At 40.3% G+C, this 22,383-nt stretch overlaps 1 protein-coding gene across 6 annotated transcripts in view; it reads left to right on the top strand.

Moving 5' to 3' along the window:
• Positions 1-22,383, top strand: part of BRSK2 (BR serine/threonine kinase 2) — a 308,156-nt gene that overhangs the window by 248,258 nt on the left and 37,515 nt on the right. For 3 of the 6 annotated variants that reach the window (XM_083838563.1, XM_083838565.1, XM_083838568.1), the window contains 6 exons: positions 902-1,066; positions 1,769-1,866; positions 6,847-6,997; positions 10,929-10,994; positions 14,991-15,014; positions 20,816-20,876. In XM_083838563.1, coding sequence (XP_083694689.1) covers positions 902-1,066; positions 1,769-1,866; positions 6,847-6,997; positions 10,929-10,994; positions 14,991-15,014; positions 20,816-20,876 — 565 coding nt within the window. The remainder of the gene's footprint in view (positions 1-901; positions 1,067-1,768; positions 1,867-6,846; positions 6,998-10,928; positions 10,995-14,990; positions 15,015-20,815; positions 20,877-22,383) is intronic. The other 3 variants (XM_083838566.1, XM_083838567.1, XM_083838564.1) reach the window with 2 other exon arrangements.

Raw genomic sequence — 22,383 nt, 5'->3', positions numbered from 1 at the left:
ACAAAAGCAAAGGTTATCCAGGGTGCCTGCAATATGTAGCATTTGGTCTGTTACAGATGTCATGACATCTTGACATGTTTCTTACAATAAGGGCTTTTAACTGCAACAAATAATCTGCATTTCCTGAGTCCAGTCAACAGAGTGAGAGGATCGTGCAGGAAACCTGTGTTAACTACTTTCAAAGAGTAATATGCTCTACCACTAATGTATGTTCCTAGGTTTGCCACTGACCTCAGGCATCATGCTTGGGCCAGAAGTTTCAAATTTGCATTTCTGAAGAGAAGCAGAGTTTTATTTAGGAATATAAATAAACAAACTGGTTTCCTAAAAAAAATCCTCTAAAGTGTGTTAAATATATACCTCAACAGTGAGATCTCTTAAATCACCTTGGAAGTTTCTAAGTACGAAATGGTTGCAGTGCTGGTTGTAAAGAGCTGGTGAAATGCAGCGAGGGTTTGTTCTCACAGCTCGTTGTTTGAGGGGGAATCGTTCAGCTTGCGCTTCCCAGCCCGACAGCCTGAGTCTGGCCTGCTGATGAGACAGCATCTCTAAAACCACGTAGTGTTGTAGAAATGTTTGGCATTAGGATGCTGAACAGCTGCTTACATTATGAGGGCACTGGTAAGTGAAGTTCCTACTGCTTTTCTGACTGAACACAGACATTTCTCATTAAAGACCCAAATCCACAAGGTGCTGGTCATTCTCAGCCTTCATGGTGGTGTCTTCTGAAGAGAATATCTGTCTGGTTGCGAGATCTGGTCTCTCAGTGGGGATTTAACAAGTTATTTCCATATGTTGCTGCAGGCTGTGTTTCAGAGTACAGGTTCATTTGTGACTCATGTTTCTTTTCTCTCCTTCTTTCCCTGCCCCCTTTCTCTCTCTAATCTTCTTTCCTCTGCAGAGGTGGTAAGAATGAGCCAGAACCAGAGCAACCAATCCCTCGAAAGGTGCAGATTCGTTCTCTCCCTTCCTTGGAGGATATCGATCCAGACGTATTAGATAGCATGCACTCGTTAGGCTGCTTCCGTGACCGAAATAAACTCTTACAGGACTTGTTGTCAGAAGAGTAAGCACTTGCTCAGTCTTAATATCAGTTGGGTGTCCAGGGGCTGGGATGCTTACAGACCTGGGGAAAGGTGGAAATCATTTTACTGTGTCTCTTGCTATGAGGGACTTGTAGCAACGTCTCACTCTCTAGCTGCTCAGCAGCCAGTGATGTTCTGGGAGGGAGCAAGGGGTCACTGAACTTTCCTAACACTTGGTGTCAGCGGAGGAATATTGTTGTCTCTTCCCTTGCTGCTAGGCATGGTCATTTCACAAAAAGATGGGTCTTGCAGTCCAGATGGGGAGGTGTTGGTGCTGCTATTTGTGTTGGATATGCCTCTGTGGGCAAATTGTTACTTATTTCAAACTTATGCCTGAGAGCTGCTGTGTTTCCTGAGGTGTTACCAGGGACACGTGGTGGAAAGAGCACACAGAGGCTCAGGAAATATGTCTTGTGCCACTCTCCAGCTTCTTGTGGATGTGTTACCTCATCTATCCTGTGGCTCTGTTCCAGATGCGTGATGTGGGAATCGTATTTCCTTCTCTCACAAGCTGCTTGTTGGAGACAGCAAGGTTCTCAAAAGCTTTGTGGGTTATATATCTAGTTGGCAGGCATTTCCAGCTTATTTAGAATAACTGTAACTATTTGTTTGATGGGAAAGGTTTATTTACACATTGTTGCTTTTTTATCTTCAAATTTAAAGATATTTTCATTTTTTTTCAGAGAAAACCAAGAGAAAATGATTTATTTTCTTCTGCTTGACCGGAAGGAGAGGTATCCCAGTCATGAAGATGAGGATCTTCCCCCTAGAAATGAAATAGGTACTACAGATAAGACCTCTGTCATCACAAACACATCTTAAGTAGTTCCTCTTCATCTTTTTGTTTTTTAATATCCTCAAACCCTAGCATTACTATTACTTTCCTACTGAAACAGTGCACAGCGCTAGTGAGAATCTGCAGCCTGAGGCAGGCAGGTCTGTTTTCTGGTTACAGGGCTTCATTTTTCTGGACATAATCTGTGTCAGTGCAGAAACATCCAAGTTGGTTTTGAACCAGAAATCATAAAAAATACCATGTGGACCCACAAGCTGCCTCTATGCAAGTAGGTGAAGTTTAGGACCATTGTAATGTAGTGGCAGAATTTTCTAATTACTAATCTACATGCAGTATTGCAGAAGCATTGCTTCTGGACTTGTGCTAGTAAGACTGTGTAGCATTACATCCCGATAAAGTTATGTGTGTACACATCCTCTTTTCTGTAGGTAAATACATACAGTGTTAGAAGTATGAGTAATATCACTTGCCTGTTTATAGTACATACATTATACTACCATGTTTTTAGACTATCTTAAAAAGATTTTAAAAGCTTAATAGCAGTAAGATTACATATTTTATAAAACTCCTGTGATAATGTTTTATTTCTAGAGAATTATTTGTTAGTATTTTAGAGTGCTGTTGATCACCAAGGACTACACTAATCTAGACAACAGGAAAAATGCTCCCCTAAGGAGCTAACTATGTAAGTGACTCTTGCTCTGTACAGTGACAAAAGTTTAACTAATAAAGCATTACTCACTTCTGTCAATGACCTGAAATAGCATTTTTATATACTAGTGTTGTGATTTTTAGATCTTGTATTTCAGCACTTTGAAGGCTAGAAGCAAAGTGCTCTTCATTCTCACTGGAAAGCCTGTAATCTCCCAGGCCTACAGGGCAGTGGTATATTGAACTATACGTTTGCTAATACTGAACTGAATTATTACATTATCGAAGTTCCAGGCTCCAGGCCCTATAATTTTACAGGGAAATCTCATCTGTGGGGGATGAAATGGAAATTCTGAGTCAACACAGTAATTTTTTAAACACTTACCTGGATGGAGCTGCAGAAAGTATGTTAGCAAGCATCCTGACGAAGATGGGTTGTTGTGTCTACTGCGGGTGCTCCGGTCAAAAGGCCCTTTCTCAGTGCAGTTTGTCTTCTAACACTTTATTCATCAGCTTTTGACTCAGATTGTCCTGCAATGCAAAGACACCACCATCTTGTTTTAGAAATGCTTCTGTCATAAGAAAAGAAGCAAGATGACTAGAATGTTCATATCCAGCATGTAAGTGAATACACAGCTATGACCGTAACACAGCATGTATATCTCTTACACATGTATTTTCATGTGTTGAACTGTTCTTCTCTCCTGATTTTTTTATTTATTTTTTTTTTTGTACAAGGAGTGAAAATGTTCCCCATCAGGAAAACACTACAGTGAATGTATCTTTGTGCTGCATTAACACATTTTAGACTTGGAGCATTATTCTTTGAGAGTTTGTAAGTTGTATTTTGTCTTCCACAGGGGGTTTCCACCTCCTCTGTTCCCAGCAGTATTTCTGAGAACATGGGGCAAGGTTTAATTAAGAGCAGTCATGCTTCTGATGAGTATCTCATCATTAGCCATTAGCAATGGCTTTGCACAAACAGAGAAGAGCAGAGAAAAGGTAATGGATTTAATATTAGCAGGTTGAAGAAACCACATTTGTGAGAGTTATGTATTGCCTGAGCTCTTGCCGGGGGAAAAAAAATAAAAAAGGTGCACCTCATTATATTTTGCTTTTCCCTCTTTCTTCCAAAACATGGAAATGAGAAATTTCTCAGTAAAATATGTGAATGTCAACTAATGTCTCCCTGAGCAAAAGGCTTCTGTGTGGTGGAAATTCTTAATAAACCAGAGAACAAGAGATTGAGCCAGAGTTGCCCTATTAGGATGTAAGTGCCTCGTCCAAACTCAGAAGATGAAACTTTCCTGCCTTTCAGATAAATGCTGTTATAATTGGATTATTATCTACATGATACTGCCTTCCTCCGTAAAAAAGAAAAAAAAAAAAAACCTTAAGAATGGCTTCACTTTTCTGATGTGAAATGAAAGGAAAAATACATCTCCAAAACTACCACATCCAGACAAGGACTTGAATGTGGGTTTTTGTTTTGTTTCCATGTGAAATAGTTCCAGAGACTCAAAAACAGAAGTATGCACATTCGCGGTTTTCCTATTTTTAATTCCTGTGCTGCTGCAAAATCTCCAACTGTTCTTATATGCCACCACTTTAGTCTTTATGGCAGGATGGCTGTGTACTTTAGCATCTTTAGACTTGACATTGATGACAGACTCAGTACCCTGTGGTTTCTTATTCAGACCTTTTTAAAAAATATGTACAGTACTTGACAACCTTAGCCATGTATAGTGTAGGTTTGTAGCCAATTTAAAGAGGAATCAAATACCACTGTTAGAAGACCAACTACGTCGATGCAAACTTCTGGATGTATTTTCCGTCAAACCTTTGTGAATTGCTGTTGTTGAATTTATGGGTGTGTTTCAGCACCTGCTCCTTTTGCTTATTCCCTCTATTTGAAAGTTTAAAATACAGATTGGAAATCAGTATCTTCCAACATATTGAGCAAAGATTGATATAAAAGAATGATTTAGCTTGTTAGCAATACCCTTATCTTCTTTAATTGCTCTGTTGATTCCCTTATAGTCCTTCTGGCTACTATCCTTCTTTCAAGCTTTCTTTTTTTTGACGGCTGTACAAAACATTGTTCAAATCTTTGGCTCATTTTTCTTCAAATTCCTTTTTAGCTCTCTTTTAATGTCCACCTTATATTTGGCCTAACTGTCACTTTTGCAACTGTCACTTGGTTGAATTGCCATTTTCTAAAGTGTTCTGTTTTGAACATGCATGGATGAAATTGCCTTTAAAAATATCTTCTCGTATAATGTTTTTCTTGCCTTTTTCCTTCTTGTTTAGACTCTATTATTAACTAACCGTGATGCAGTCTGAGCTTACTCATCTCCTTTCTTTTGACTTTAGCTGCTTGCTTCATCTTCTTTCTTCATTCTTTTTTGTCATCTTCCTACTTCATTTTTTTCCTTTCTTTAATTCAACTGCACTTTTTTCCTTTCATTTCTAATGTCTCATATCCCTCTAGGAATCTTTATATTTACTCTCTTGTGGATACCAAACTTAATTTCATTCTGGTTATGTGAGTTAGTCGTCTGTAATCACACTTCTTATACCAGCATTTGTACTGTAGGATGGATCCTTTCTTGTTCTTTGAACTTGTTTGAAGAAGCAGGAATTTGAAATGTCTAAATCCTGTCCTAGCTTATTATTGACCACTTCTCTGTGTGCAACTGAAGTCACTCAATACAACTGTTTTATTAGGTTTATCTTCCACTGTTTTTTCCTTAACTTTATGCACTGAATTTTTTCCTACTGTACATTTTTATTACTGAAAGTAGTTTGAAATGGAGTGAGATACAACTGTTTCTATTCTAACTCATTTTTAACAGGAGAATTATTATTATAATACAAATAATACTTATACAGTAACACACTCGGTTGTTATTACTAGCCCGTTTGCATTAGGGCTGTATTTACTCATGCTCATTGTTTCAAGAATAATCCCTGCGTCAAGGGAACCATATTCTAAAAAGCATGATGTAAGAGAGAGAAGAAACAAGCAAGTAGGCAGGAGCTGAGGAGGTCAGGGTAATGAAAATAATACCAGACTAGGCGGTAGTGACGTAACTGTGGCAGTAGTGATATAATTGTCAAATATAGCGTTATTGGTTTTACAAAGGAATCCTGGCAGAGGAAGAAGCCTTAGAGACTGGACACTGTGAGCCTCTTTTTGACTGAAGAGGTGAAGAATGCCTTTTCTTACAGGTGGTCACTCTCCACTAAAATTAAAAATGCACCTATAAACAGAGGCAGGGTACTGAAATAGCCCAACCAAAGCAAGAAAATCTTTCCCTATTTATTTTTCTGCTTTCCTCTTTACTGTTTTCATGCTATCAGATATGTTAGTAATAAAAGAACTCAGCAGGTCTGCATTTGGCTCCCTGCATCACCATGGAGGTGTGTAAGATTTGGCAAGTCACCTTAGACCACTTTCTGTTATGCAGTTTGGTATCTAAAGACTCTTTCCAGAGCAACTTAGGTGCTTCTCAAAACTGCAGTAAATGTTTGTCTGCACCTTTAGGTATGAAATGCCTTTAAATATCTCATTCTTATACCCCAGTTTTCACTCTGTAGAGTGAAAGTAGCACTTCCATACATCATAGGAATGTTACACAATAAAAAGTATAAAGCACTTCAGTTACTGTAGCAGTAAAAGCTGTATGATGACCTCCGAGATAAACTTCAGTAGCTCTCATCAGAGATTCATCTCAGGTAGACAAGAATGTTTAATTTGTAATGCTGAAGGAGGAAAATATAACACAGCAGGGAAAACTGAAATCTAATCTTGAAGATGCAAAAAAAAGGATATGTTTTCAGAAGAGAATGTGAGTCTGAATTTAGAATCTACTTATGTCCTTGTGTCATGTTAAATTTAGCTAGCATGGACATTGAAAGCAAGCTCTAGCAACCTGAGTGCATGTGCAGAATCCCTGGATGGCATACACTCTGGCTAACAGCTTCTGCTATAGCCCATGCTATCATCTTGCTATTACTGTTATCAGCTTTGTAAGGTAATTTGTGCAGGCTGTGCTATAGTTGTACCTTTATTTTACAGTGCTCATACATTCAGGACAGTAGCAATACTCCTTTTTTCTGCAGATGGATTGCAACTTATGTCTTAATGCTTGTAAATTTGGAAGAAAAGAGACCGCAAATGTTCATCCCCATCATGAAGATACCTATCTCTGTAGGGGGGTGTGAGAGTGATATTGTTGAGAAAGGACTGATCCAACATTTGTGAGGTAAATCACAGCCAGATTCAGCTGACAATGTTTTATTTTCATAAAGATCCCCCCCGGAAGCGTGTGGACTCCCCAATGCTGAACAGGCATGGGAAGCGGCGGCCAGAAAGGAAGTCGATGGAGGTTCTCAGCGTGACAGATGGCGGCTCCCCAGTCCCTGCTCGCAGAGCTATTGAAATGGCACAACATGGACAGAGGTGGGTCTCTCCTTTACCCAAGAGCTGAGAGTCCCTCCTGGGTTTGTTACCCTCTTTTATGTTGTACATACAAAGGAGCTGTGGAGCTTTTCTATTCATAGCAGCACTCATAACAACTTCCAAGCACACTTGCAACATGATCTGGCAGTCAACAGCGCTTATGCACACAGGAGCAGAAGCCCTGCCAGGGGCTTAAGAGCTCTGTTTGCTTGCAGCTATTTCTCAGGAAACTGCTCTGTCTTCTGGGCAAGATTCATCTCATCTCATTTTAATTGTCCAGAACATAGGGATTCAGTCTGAGCTGGATGCACAGGCTGTCACTCTAGGTAGTGGGGACAGATGAGGTCTTTGAAAGATCTTAGATACATATGTCCTCTGTTCCAACACTCTTAGGATAAGTTATGCTCTGGTCATTCTTCTCTGTCTCCATAGCCTACAGCAGGAATCTAGATGACTCTCTTGGATTAGGTACCTAGCTTTTAGGAACCCGAAGTTAAATGAGATGAACCTCATGATCCATGTTGTTAGAACAGCTTGACTCTGGAAAGCCCTGTCCAGGCATCTGTGGATACCTCTAAAATGTGCTGTCAGAGCCAACATGCATCTGACCCCCATAAATTACCACCTGTCTGTAAAGCAATGAAATGAGTATAATTTTACTTCTTTTCTCTCAGAGAAAGTGTTAGTCTTGTGGAGAAACAGCAGAGGAGCATGGTGTTTCCTCAAGGCATGCTCTGGGAGAATAAGTGAACTGTAGAAGTTCACTTATACGAATAATGGAAGTTGTTTCCTCAATCACTATGCCTATCCTAAGGGAAGCACATGCATTTGGTTTTACACTTGTATAAATGAATCAGTACTAAAGAACATTTCATAAATGTGTATGCTGTTGATGCTGTAACTTCTGTTTCAGCTTTATGACATGATTACTTTTGTTTAGCTGTTAAGATCTGCTCAAAATGAGCTTGCTGTGCCTGCTCAGAAACTCCCTTTGCTGACTGAGAACTGTGTGAAGAACATGGAATGATTTCATGTCCAGAGGCCCCTAGATCTGCTGGAAAGTTTTACTGACAACTGTTGCAGTTCAGTCTATAGAGAGGAAAAAATGTTGGTTTTGAGGATCTTGCTAGGACTTCAGACCTAGCATGGCCTTGAGATACACTGCCAGAAAGATTTTTCATTGTATTGTAGGTTGGAAACCTGTCTCGAGTGTGTGGTTTGCTTTGATATTTAATGAGGTCTGGGCTAAGGAAGCATTTAGGGTAGGGTGTATTCTCAGTGTTCTTCATAGGCCTCAAAGTGATAGGGATTAATGCAAGACTGACAAACAGTTGCTCACTCCTTGTTCAACTTAGTGTTTAATCTGGTATCCGGTAGAGGTCTGGGCCATGAAGCTCCCAGAAATCAGCCAGACAGGTGAATCACTTCTCCCCACCCCAAGGCTGCCTGTGAGTTGCAGTACTCTGCAGCTGTTTGCAGTAACTGTCCAACTGGGCGGAACAAATAGGAAGGGGTGAGATGAACAGTCGAAGGTAATGATTCAGTCATGTTCATCCAACCTAGAACGTGTTAGATTGATCCTGAAATTTTCTGAGAGCTGAAATCTTCTCTTCCAGCTCTCAGCTTTGCTTTTGGATTCAAAAACGCTGAAGAAGCAAAGCTGCATCTCATTATCCAAAGTATTTCTTTGGCTTTTAAATGTCTCACTCAATTCTGCAGATGAGAAAGCATTTAAAGCCAAACATCTGAGATGAGTGCAGAGCAGAGGAGGCACATACCCAGGCGACATATCAGTAAGGAAGGACTTTGGCTCATAGGAAGAAGTGAAACATGCCAGGCACAAAAGAGATAGAGGGAAATGCATACCACACAGCTCAGAGCTGGACATAAAGGTGTGATTAAGGGTGGAGGAAGGGATGTAATAACACCATGATTGATGATGATGAGCTTGGTAGAGCTTATTTTGGAAGGGGTTAAATGGAAGATGTTATTTTACTCTATGTCTGAGCTTCCATAATTCATACCATTCCACATCCACAGACGACAATGGCACATTTTGTGTTGCTGGCAGCACAGTCGTTTATAACGTGAACTGGCTTCATTAACAAACACCACTGCATGGGGATTGTCTGGGGACGATGCATTGCTGATGGGGCACCATCTGTCAGAGCAGTCAGTAACAAAATGACAAGTGCCTTCCACCAAGACTGAAGGATTTTTAATGGCTAGCTGCATATTATTTTCCATTAAATGACCCACTGAGAGTGGATTTTACAGCACTAGGTCTTAGATCCCAGAAGTGAATGCTTTTTTTTAAGAATGGCATTTTTTTGTTCTGGATAGATGACTGTTCAGTGCTTTTATCCTATAATACTAGGAAAACAGGGAGGTAGACCATGGAAACAGGCCTCTTATTTAGACACAAATGACTTGTGCAATCATCTGGAGACACAGACATTACTTCTTTTCTAAGGTAGCAGAGATATTCTTCTAACCAGTGGGCAGAACACACCCATGTTTCTTGTGATTTAGTCGTATATTCCCTTTCCCTGTAGTGAACAGATGTTTTCTTGTATAAAGGGGATTGTAACCTCTGGTTTTATGTGTCTGTGTGATGAACTGTGCTTTTGGTAATAAAATGGGGTCCTTACAAGCGTCTGGTCTTGGCTTGTTTAAGGGCACATCTTTCCATTGAGGTTTAAGTCTTGGCAGTCATACAGGCTGACAAAGTATTAGGTGAAAAGCATAGTCCTTTAGTGGTTTAGTTCTGGATAGTGTAGGAGAGGAATTCAACACAAGGACCGCTTTTTGAGCTTTCAGACTCCTTGAAATGTTTGTGCTGACCTCTCCAAGTGTTCTTCATTGGGTCTTTGACTGTGTATGACAAAATAAATGTGCACAAACACCAGCCACCCTAAAACTGGTGACTAACTATTGTTGATTCATGGTTTTCGCTACTAGTTGTCAACTAAAGGTGTTCATAATTGCATCTTATTTGATTCTGCTTTTCTGGTATCCACATTTCTCAGACTATCTGGTATTTCACTGAAATGTCAAAAGAAAAGTGGTAGGTTCTGAGCGTAGTTTAACACCAGCTAATTTGTCCCCTGTGCCAAAATCAGACAGACAAGAGAGAATTCTGTGGGAACTAGAATCCTGTGGGGATATGCCAGAAATTTTCAGCAGCTTTTCTGTGAGAGTCCAAAAACTGTTCTAAAATAGGCTTCATTAACTATACATTTTCTTCTGGCTAATGAAGTGGATAGCTTGCATGAAAGATCAGCTAACATTAGAAAACAGTGTTCTGCGAAACAGTGAAGCATATTACCAGTGAAACATGTTACAGAGAGCTGCCCTTTTAGCAAGGCAGAGGGAATTTTGCTTCTAAGCTTCAGGGATTCACACCCAAGATTATAAAGAAGGACATTTCTCTATACACTGAGTATAGGGAAGAGAGCTGGGAGTAAGTGGTAATAGACGTACAAATTAGAATACAAAATGGATTACTTTTCCTCTAAGAGTCTCTGTGGCCTAATTTGAACCTTTTCCCAGATCATGCTTAGTGTTGAGATCTGCTAGAGAAGTCCGAGTAACGAGTGCTATGCAATCTGTGCCTTCAGGCACGTTCTATATCCCCTGGACAATGTGACGAAGTAGATTGCACTTGGGTTTTCAACTGGATAGAGAAGAGCAGGGTTTACAAGTATGTTTGAGTGAAGTCATCTTAGACCTCAGAAGTCAGGTGGAGATAACGAACTTCAGCTGTGTGTAGGCTTGAGCCATAGTTGGAAAGTAAAAGAAAGGTTCCAGAGCATTACTTTAAAAGGGGAGGACGGGTTGGGGGGCTGGGTGTCCAGCATTGCTTCAGGTGACTCTTTTTTATAAATGTCCACACTAGTAACTCTGTTTTCTCGCTTTGTTCCTGCCATAGTAAAACAATGTTCAGTAAAAGCCTGGATATCTCTGAAGCCAATCCCAAATTCAACAAAGAAGAAAGGTATAAACACTGACAATATGTTCCTCTCCTCTACCTCACTGCTGAGACCTTAAAGATGCAGTACTTACCTTCTCTGTGTGGGGACATAGCTGTTCTCTCCTTAGAGAGAAACAAAGAGGGTGGGATATTTACAGTCCCACACTACATATATTTTTGTATAGTTCTATACATTTGAGGCTATCCCCAATGCAGCTTGTGACTGTACTGTTTTCCCCACTAAAATGTCATCCTGCCGTTACTTCTGGTTCAGTCCTTCCCCAAGTTAGGATGTCCAGGCTAGAAGATGTATTTGCTAGGACTGCTTTGGGAATATAAAACACTAAGAAAGGCCAGAGTGCTTCATTCCCAGCACTAGAAACAGCAGTACAACTGAGTCAGCAAAAGCAGTGGTAGGAAACTTTGGAAATCCTGACTGACAGAGCAAAATATTAAGTGCCTCTAGGTAAGAGCCAAACTCTTTAAGCAGCCTGGCTGCATCACAGAACACAAGAGGAAAAAATCATTGAAAGAGAGGGGGTTTGGAGGATGATTCCAGTCTAGCAGTCTAACAGATGCTGAAGAATAACAAAAAGAGTAACTGCCAACTGTGAATAAAGGCACAGCAGAAGACATACAGGCCACCAGATTTAGGGAGTGTTAGTGGACTCACTTAAGTTTGAGTCCATGAACAAAAAAAGAAATTTAAGAGGAGGTTGTTGGTGGATGTGGAATTCTGAAAATTGCAGTCTCAGAGGAAGAGAGTTCTTCTCTAATGTTAAAAGCTGGCATCTGGATGGATAATTCTTCATTTATAAGATGATCCTCACACATTTTGGACAAACACTCAGTTTATCTGAAATCAGCAGCTTGAGATTTAGGACTATTCCATATGATTCAGAAAGGGGAAAGCAGTGAATTCCTTAAAGGAACCAACCTGAGGACTCAGCTAACCATTCTTCTTTCCATTTCCCCTTTTAATGTAAGCCTTTCTACTTAAAGATAAATGTGGCGTTTAAGCCACAGGAGACTCCTAGGATGTAAGGACAGCCCCTATTTTGGCTTTCTGCAGACTGAGACAGTCCTCTGTGGGCAGTGTTTCAAATCTTGAACCTGCCACAGTGAAGACCAACTACGTGTACCCACAGGAGATATTGTCCCTCACATATGTAAGGCACATTTTTTAAGATGGCAAGCTAGGTACAAGCATTGCACCCAAACCGTTAGAAGCCTCTAAGAGTTTCACAGCCATGAAGGAGAGGTGACGCAGTCTTTAGTGTCTGGGCTTTCCTGGACTGTTACCATAGACATGGAAATTGATGTTCCTTTCTGATTCCCCCTATACATAAATTACATTCTTGGAACACGTGGCACTTCTTGCGTTAAAATTTAGTCTGAAACTATTCCAAAGATTATCTCTTCCACAGTAATTAAAAGCCAGGTCCAGTAAAAGAGGTGCCTTTGCATTTTGTCTGTGGTGTGGAAAGGGTCCTTCAGATGTTACCAGCACCTTTCACGGTCCCTCTGTACTTCTCTGGCAGCTGTGTTACGGCTGTGTTAGGAGCAGAGGAAATGACCCTTCAGTAACCACTAGGGGAATTTCATAAATACACCCAGGCATTTCATGTTGCCTTTTGAAGGTGGTGTTTTTCAGAGTACAGGAGGTGAAAGTTAGGGTAGTGCACAAGGATCACCCAGGATCCCCCTCGCTGGAAGGCCAAGCTGATTTTTGAAAGGTCACATGCACTGTTCTCTCACCTCCCTCCCACTTTTAAGAGTTAGGATGAAGGACTTCGGTGGTAGGAAAGTGAGAGGAACCAAATTCTGGAGCTGTGCACAGCCACATGAAAGGAAGGGATAGGCAGTGAAGAGAAACCCAGCAAAATGGGGCCAGCTAATCATGGTGGCCCATGAAATTTTTGTCCAGTGTTTAATTATCCAACTTTATGATGTCTTTTTTTAAAGGAATACTGCATCTTTAAGGGTCCCTTCCCTCTAGATGCACATGGTTGTCTTAGTAGCTGAGGCCACTGTCCCTTTCTTTTTCTTTTTCTTTCTTTCTGACTTTCTCTTTCACCCCCTCTTTCAGTGCTTCTCTTCTTCTGTATCTGGGTTGCTGCAGCTCCGTAGTTCACTTGCTTCAGTATTGTAGGGAATGCACATGTCTGCGCTTCTGGGTCTATTGTGTCCTGGGATTGTTCATTTTTTTTAAAACTCATTTCCCTCTTCCTTTTCCCTATTGTCAATTTGCTTTCCATTCTCTTTGTTAACCTCTTAAGTGCCTTCCCTGTTGGGAAAATGACTTGAAAGAAAAATGAATCAACCTTCTTGCACCCATTCTATTTATATTTTAATCTTCTGCATGTGTGATTATGGGTGTATTTGCTGTGTAACTATACATACACGTTCCAATATACAATGGGTGTCAATTTGTTCTTCTCAGTTACATCAATGTAGGTAGATTTGTACTGCAACAATTGAGGACAGCATTTGTCCCTAAATATATACAATACATATGTATTTGTATATATATGAATTAGATCTTAACCAAATTTGCACTCCAGGCCAAATCACAAATGGAGTGTCACTCAAACACACGAAAAAGAATTTACTATAATGCTTCTTTCCACTTCTCTATCAATGTGTAGCACAACAGCTTTTTCTTTCTATTCTAACTATGTTTTAATTTTAACATTTCTCACAACTGCCTTGTGTTGCCCAGCCCAGCATTTGCAATGTTCTTGTATCCGGAAGCATGGCTAGTTGCACTGAGCAGGAAACTGTGAAATCTACTGGGCATATATTAAATTTAGCATTTCTGTTGGTGACCGTCTTGTGAAGAATGGATTTTCTTCACCCAGCCAGAGCTAACTCTGGCAGCTTGGGAGCCTGTTATTGAAAACGGAGAGAAGGAGAGAGAGAAAGAGATAGAGAGGAAAAAAAGCAGGGCATCCGACTTTAAAATAATTTTACTTAATAACACACCCGATATTTTTTCACTCTTAATCTAATCTTTGTTAATGTGAAGAAGTGGTGACACTTTCCTGAGTTTGCTTACTTGCACCCCTAAAAACTCAATATTCTGACTATTCTCTTCCACCGTGAGTGCTTTGATTAGCAGCAAAAAATAAAGTATATTGAAGTTTTTGATTGTCCGTAGGCATCAAAGTCAACATGCCAGAGATTCATTCTGCTTTTAGAGCTGCTGTTTCAGACTCTTTTCAGCACAGCATTGATTTATTCTGCATTCACATTTGAAAAATTTTCCTTGCAACCTTTAAGACCCAGAGACTGAATTTATTTTAAATGAAAAATGAGATCCTGGAGCACAAGATGGCATCCACAGAGATAAGTGCCGGGTTGCTGAGCTGGTATGTTCTAGCTGATCTGAATTCCTGACTATAAGACCATCATGACTAATAAGCCAGTATGAAAGCAGATTCACAGCTTGAGCTACAATCTTGTACCCTGGGCTCCCAAGCTGGCTCAGAAATGCATGCTTTAATAACCAATATGTTTCACAGTTCATTCATGGCAAAAAAAGTACTTCTTACCAGGCCAGCTTGGGGGACAGAGGGACACTACACTGAGCAAAATGGGGACAAAAAGAACAATTTCCTTTAAAACAGTCTGGTATAACTGTGCCTTATGTCAAAGTCAGAAAAGAAATGCAGCATGAAGTCTGAACCCCATTGCTCTGCTGACTGCTCTCATTGGGATTTGGCTGGGAATTTTTTTTTTACAGCCTTCGTATGTCCCTCTCCATATTCCCCAGTGCCAAAGTTGGACGCGTCTGCAGTATTGTGAGCAGGACAAAAGTTACTTTCTAGTAAATGAAACTGTCCCCCTAGTGTTCCTGGTCTCTGAAGACATAGGTACCTGTGGCAATAATTATGACCATGCAGTTCTCCAAACAGTATTTCACTCTGCTTTTCCTACTCTTTTCTCCACCTGCCTCCACATCCCTCTCTCTCTCTTTTTCTTTCTCTCTTCCCTCTCTCTTCATTTTCCCTTTCCGAGGATGGCGAGTGCTGATCCATTGGGGTAAGCTCTGGTTTTGGATTATTCCTGTTGCGGGACCTGTTGTATCTTGTAGATAAACTTTTCATTTGCATTTTACAAATACAATCCAGGTGGATATACGTCAGTGAATGAGGCTTTACAGCAGGGAGAAGCAGAGAGATGTGGGAAGAAGCATTTTTGGTGCTTTTGTGCCTGTTTGTGTGCTTTTATGTTGGAGTCACACTCCATATAATTTAATTTGGGGTTCTTTTTTGTTCTCTGTCTGTCTGTTTCAATGTCTGTGGGCACACAGAACTAATCTCAGACACTGTGCAGGTACCAGGACACCTGAGAATGAACCCCCCTTCTCCATTTAGCTCTTTTCGTATCTGTTTGGTACCTTCCAGTTAATTTTGATCCTAATTTATCTTTTTTTTTTTTTTTTAAGATGAAGTTGAGTCCCATCTGTGTTATTAAAAAAATGCTGGGTATTTCCTCTCTTTTTAGTGTAGGTTTTTGTAAGAGGTGAACAGATGGCCCTAGAGACTGTTATATCTTCAAAGCTCTTTATTTTCAATAAAGAGGATATAGGTACAATTAGGAATGCAGTCACACTTCGAATTAAGGTTCCTTTTATAAATACTTAACAGAAGGAGAATATTTATTAATAAATGATTTAGTAAAAACATTGTAATAGATCATTACAGACTACAGTAAAAGCTTACAAGAAGGTACAAACTGAGAAGGCTAAATAGCACCAGTAACATTTACTTCTCATGTTTGTAACATGCTTTACTATTTATTAATTCTTTTTAAACCATTTATGAATGGTTATAATTCAGTATAATTGGCCAATTAAGGGAGGTGGTGCAGTTTAACATCACCCTCTGTGTGCACTGGAAGGAAGAAGAGGTGTGTTATCAATACCCACAGTCCTTTCCCTGTGCTTTTTGCAAAGGCTTAATCTTCCAAATGGTTATTACCTTGAGTAGACCTTCTGATTTAGGCATAAGTATTTCCAGTAAGAGATGTTAAGGTTGGTATTATTTGCACAGTTGGGACTGTGAAACAGAGTAGCATTAGAGGTAGTCTGTTCTTATTCCCTAGATCAACTTCAGGGAGCAAGGAAGCACAAGTTTTATCTTTTGGACACTCAAGAGCAAAGCAATGAAACTTTGTAATACACAGTGCCTGAATGCTCACCATTGCTTACTAATTCAGCAATGGTTTCATACCCTGAACTATAGGTTATGACTTTTTATTTTTACTTGAGTGAACAAGCAAAGAGGAGTATCAAATGCCACCCAATTTATGCTTTCAGCAAACAAAAATTGGCTGGATATTTTGGCTCTGCCTTTCAAAACTACCCACAGAATCAAACCAATTCAAAATTTCTAAGGCATTTCACCCAGGGACACAAGTCAGATGCATTTCTGCACGCTGCATGCATGCTGCAGGCTCCCCTTTTTGGAAGCATGGCTCCAGCTTGACCAGCTAAAAGGCTTTATTCAGCATCCTAGTAAAGCTGCGCTATGAAAGCAGGTTCTGCTGGGACTGAAGCAAGGTACCAAACTTCCCTCTGACTGTAGGAAAATTTTCTGTGAGATGCTTATTCAAAGAGGAAACAAATGCCAAATCTGACCCAAATGTTTAATGCTGACTGGAAGTCCTTTATATCATACTGGTGTGTAGTAGCTGATGCACTGTTTAAAGCACTTGAAAATTGATCTGGGTGAAGGGCCATACAGAAGTGCTCTGTGTGTGCAATATGTGTACTACAGTTACCAGGTCAGCTGCTCTTTTCTTCCTTGTGTCTCTCTCTGCCTACACCTCAGCAGTGTCAGGCTTCGGCCCTTCACCTCTTAGAGCCCATAAGAAACTCGGCACTTCTCTTAAACTGTCTGGAAACTGCATTCCAGCTCTTCAGTTTCACCAGTAAGAGATCAACTGGTCTAACACAAATTGAGCCTTGCATGGCTTCCCCTTTGGCAGCAGCTGACTAAAATGAGTAAAAACTCACTTTAAAACAAAGGACCTTTTAACTGAATTATCAAATAGATTGAATGAGGGATAAAGTCATGACATATACAAACTGCAGCCTGTACATGCACATTTCTTTTCAGTGCTTGGCCTCTCTCTTTCATAGCTCAGATGTCTCCTGCTTATTGTTTGAGTCTTTGTGATGGGAGGAATAGCCTGCAATGATTTCAGTGCCCACTTTATGCTTAGAGCCCCCTTTACAGCTTCTCCTTCCTAGAACTTGGGTCTAGATCCCAAAAGACTGATTTATTTTTTATTTCTTCCCTCCATGCTTGGCAAAGCAATTATATCACTTTGAATGGGACTTGAGTCTCTCCCTAAATCTGGCAATTGTGTTTGAGGCAATGCTCTTTCTCTGAGCAACTGCATTAACTTTTCTGCTTGTTTTTTCACCATTTTTTTGGTGTCTTCCAATGAGTTAATGCCCAAGCGTACAGCAAAGCAAAATACGGATTAAACTGAGTCACACATAACACTCATAGTTTCTTGGTTTGTTGCATGTAGTAGTAAGTTACTGGAATAATTACAGATTTAATACTTCGAATGACATTTAATGCCTGTAGAGACTCCTCGGAGGTTATTCACTAATAGATATTTCCCACTAAATAAACTCTGTTCATAGTCTTAAATGTAAGATGATTTCGTATTTTTCTCCTTTTTCCACACGTAAGATCATCCAGGGTCTGCCATACTAATGTGCTGCCTGTAGGGCTTCGAACTTTCATTTTCTGGTGAGAGGGATACAGATTTGAATTCTCTCTGTTCTTTCATCACAACATTTCAGCATAATGCTACATTTTCATTACTTTCTTTCGGCCCTGTCCCAGTTCTGTCCACCTGACTCTGAGATACAGGAGCAGTGCATGTGTTTGCTTTTTTTTTTTTTTTTTTTTTCTCTGAAAATCAGTTCCAGCATTTCCAGCTAAGATGATCTTGTTGGGAGGAAAAATCTCTCATTTTTGCTTGTTAGTATTTTTGTACTGGAGTATAGAACCTGCTACTGTTCTGAGTTTTTATAGCCAGCTTGGAAAGTGTGTCACATTTATAAAGGTAAATTCTGGGGGATTTATTAAATTGAAGAAGATGCAGGGAAGAACTCCTCAGTCTGGCTGTCACATTCCGTACCAACATGCTCTCGTAAAGGGGAAAAGTTTTGAAAATGTACAACTCTCTTTTCACCCAAACATTTAAAATTAACCCGTGCTTCTTTAAACTCTTTCCACTGCTCCTCTATACGATTTCCAGTGTGGACAAACTAAGATTTGCTATGAGACCTACTTCTTAAGTATTTTGCATGTAAATCAGCAACAGAAATAAAGCTTGTTCGATAGCAATCATGTGGATACTGAATGCATTTCCAGGAGGATTTCACACTAACTCTCTCTTCTGTCCCCTACCTCAGGCTCCTAGGCTGGATGAAAACACAGTACACAGCAACTCTTTTTCAAATATTGTTTCCAATAAGGAACTGGGTGCTGGGAGGGGCAGCTGCCTTGTTTTGCCCTCCATGTGTGTGATCATTTTTGTAAAAAAAAAAAAAATAGGAGGCAGTTGGGCTGGGAGGGGAGAATTCAGGACTGTTGGAAACACATCTGATTGCAAAGAGGAAATAGCAGATTGGAACTTTTAATCAAGTATCCTGGAATTCAGGTGAGTGTCAGAGAGGACCTTCCCACCATAATTAAGTGTTGGTGGGAACATCTCCTAGTGGAACTTAAATGCCTTAAGTAGGTGTTTAACTGCATCTCCGGGCACCTATATACTTCCCAAATCTTGTGCAAGGTAATTTTTAGACTCCCCTTGTAACTTACGGTTTAGAAGAAGCTTTTCCTGATGACTCATACAAGGAAGATTTAAACTAAATGGAGTTCTGATATACACAACACACCTGTGTTGCACTCAGCTGCTGCAGTTATAGGACAGGCACATAAAATAGCCTATCAGAAGTGGAACAGACGGTTCTCCCCTTAAAGTTACTTTCCTTAAATCTTTATCACTGCCCCAGATGATGATGGTGCAGATTCAGGTTTAATCAAGTGCAAAAGAATGCCAAGACTGAGCTTGTAGTATTCATCTGCTATACTCTGACGGGCAGACAGCAGCAGGGTACATGGGGGGAGATTCTGCATAGAATGAGTGCCCCAGATTTTCATGGCACAGATTTAGATTTAATCTGGCAAAAAAAGCATGCCAAGTCTTCTGGGTTTTACTTAGCTGTGATGGACAAACTGAAATGAGATAGAAGAAAAGCCATCAGTATGTAGTTTCTCCAGAGGATACAGAGAGAATAGGACCTACCATTGTGTTCAGTTTTAACTTATTGTTTCCTTGGAAATATCTCCTCTTATGCAGTTTTACTTACTTTTTAATAATGCTGCTACTCAAATTTACTTAGGAGGATACATCTGGGACACCATTTTAGAAACTTTTTAAAAATTATTTTATTATTCTATTAACAGATTTAAAAGTTTAGTGAACAGAGGCAGTTCATGGCCTAAATTTATTTTATATCTTGTTATGTATAAATTGATACTGTCTGACCTGTATCAATTATAAATATATGTATGTGTACACACATGCACAGACACACATAAATACACATCCACTCATGCACTCTGTTTTCCGAGCATCTACAGGATTTCAGCTTTTTATATTTGTTACCTGAAGGCACATAATTGCTTTCACTGCTCTTAGTATAGATGAAACATTGGTAGTTTTGCTGAATTGACATATTTCATAGTGATGGTTGGCCAGCTAGGTTCTTAGCCAAGTCCTCTCCTGTAAGGTATTTCGGTCTTCCAGACATTGTCTTGCTATTTAAAAAGGACAGAAAGCAGCTGCCTCTGGGGCTCATTCATTTACAGTCATTCAGAGGGTGTTTTTTTTTGTAATGGGCAGCCCACCTCCTGGAAAGTTGTTCTGCTGAAATGTTTGTGCATTTGGCTTGTGCCCTTTCAGCATGTTCAGCATAGCGCATTCATATGTTTTGTTGTCCACAGCTGACATTTTTCATAGGTGGCCTTCGTGGGAGAGCATAAGAGCATTACAGTACAGGTGACCTTGTCAGCAAGTAGGACAGTTTATTCTTTGTTGACTGGCCTCTTTTTGAGGGCACCTGGGCTGTTATCATGTTATTAGTGTAGTCACCAACAACAGCAGAACTAGTTATCCACAGAGAAGACCTGGCTTGTTTAATGCAACATGAGGAAATCGTAGTGGAGAGCAGAGCTGTGAAGTCCAGCAGAGAGAAGTTGGAAAGGCCAATGTGAGCTTTGAGTTCAGTGGGAAGTTATTGCATGGGAAATGATCATGTATCTTGGTCATGGAGATTTGATTTTTTCCTTAGTATCTCAAGGAATTCCCCACCTTTGTGCCTTGTACACACGGTGGCTTTCTGTGTTGCTTGTGGCAGAGAACGTCTCATGCTGTGTCCACCAGCACTGCGCAGAAGAGAATCCTCAGCACCAGCATGAATCTTGACAGTCCTTTTTGAATTCAGCAGTTCAGCTTGCACACGTCAGATGTGGTAGTTTCCATGTGCTTGAAGGCCAAGAAGGTAGCAACTCCCTCAATGAAAAGGGATTATAGTATCCTCCTTGAACAAGCAGCATTTCGAAGAGTTTTGCTTTGAGGGCGGGACAACTGCAAAATGTGAGAGTAGTGAGAGGAAAGAGTCATGTGCTTTTCCAGTGACAGCCTCCCTCCTTCTCCTCACTTCATGCCTGTGCCTGCGGTGGCTGGTGTTCAGGGTTATTACTCGTCTAAGTTTTCTGAGGGCCTTTTTCTTTATTGTGTCCATTCAGGTCTCGGTCAATCAGCGGAGCATCGTCTGGCCTCTCCACCAGTCCTCTCAGCAGTCCAAGGGTAAGTGGTGCTGCTTCAAGATCCGTTGGTCCAATTCACTCACACATGCTTGATGCTTTTCGACATCTGTTGCTGCAGAGCTGTGGCTCTTAGCTGGGATGTTTTGTTTTTCCTTGGCAGCTTGTAAATTTTCATGGGTGGTGAGGGAAATGTTATTTACAAATCCAAGCAGAGAATTTATCACACATTTTCCCTGCACTGTTAGAGGTACTTCAGGGATCTCACTGCGCCCCTGTCCTTTTTCAATCTCATAAGTGCATTGAATAACATTGCTATGACTAAACACTGCCATATCTAGCTAAAGTCTGTATACAGCATGGTTTCAGACCATATATCAGGAAATGTTTCACAGCTACTTTCAATCAAGTCACGGTAGAGCACCAAGCCATGCTGACTACAATCAACTCGATTCAGTTTTCCACAGAGTAGCTTGGATTAGAAAGTAAGACAAAATAAGTTTTATGGATTTGAGGACCAGCAAATTTAAAGGGAAGGTAAGAAGTTGACTAATCAAGATGAGAACACTCAAACCCTATAAATAAGATACGTATACAGGCCCTTATTCGATTGGAGTCAACCAAATACTGATACTCAGCAGATCAAACATAGTTGATAGTATATCTGTTGCAAAGTTATTAGTTTCTAAGTGCTGCGACAGAGGTCTGCGTCTACCTTGATAAATTCTTCAGTATTCTTAGTGTCTCGAAAGGTTGACTTTGTCACTTCAGGACTTCAGTCCTAACAAAAAGGCTGGAACTTATCACAAAGTCTATAGGGCTATGACAATCCATGGTACCTCATTGTCTGACCCAGAGTCTTTGGAGGCTTTCCACATACTTTTCAGGAATTCCTGAGAAGGTGCCATCCCCCACTGGACATAGATATATTCCACTTGTTAGGGTATGGATATACCTATGGATCTTCTCTTACCTATATGAAGATACCATCGGTATTCCAAATATTTTAAATCGTAATTTCTGAATAATGCGTGTAATTCTTTCACATGAATACACAGTCAAGTGTAAGTTTACAGGCTAATAAGGCTTCCAACTCCTTGCTTGATTGAACTGTTTTCTGAAACATTCTGGGTTCCTATCAATTGTTACTCTATTTTGCAACTAGCTAAATATGTTTGCAGTTTCCCCTGTGGCTTTAACATGCCAGGAACCAGTGAAGATCCATTTCGTTTCCTTCCTTGTTTCTGCACTGGGGCCTCCTGGATGGCAGTGGAATGAAGCAGATGTCTGAGAACTCTTAATGCCTCTGCAGAATGTACTGAAAACAAACAAAAACAGTTTTGTGCACAAAATAAGCATCCAGAGCTGCAAACCTTAGACTTGATCCCATTAATTGATCTCTTGGGATCGGTTTCTGACATCTCAGTAGGACTATCTCAAAGAATAAGGATGACAAGATCTGTTCCATAGTTGCTGTATCTTAACATTACTACTTAATAGGCAGTTGATTAAATAGTCTTCAAAGGGATTTAGCAGCCAGATGGCATTTT

Source organism: Anser anser (genome assembly GCF_964211835.1).
Source record: "Anser anser genome assembly, chromosome: 5".
NCBI lineage: Eukaryota > Metazoa > Chordata > Aves > Anseriformes > Anatidae > Anser > Anser anser.
The sequence above is the reverse complement of the archived record's forward strand: the minus strand, read 5'-3'. Positions and strand labels throughout refer to the sequence as shown.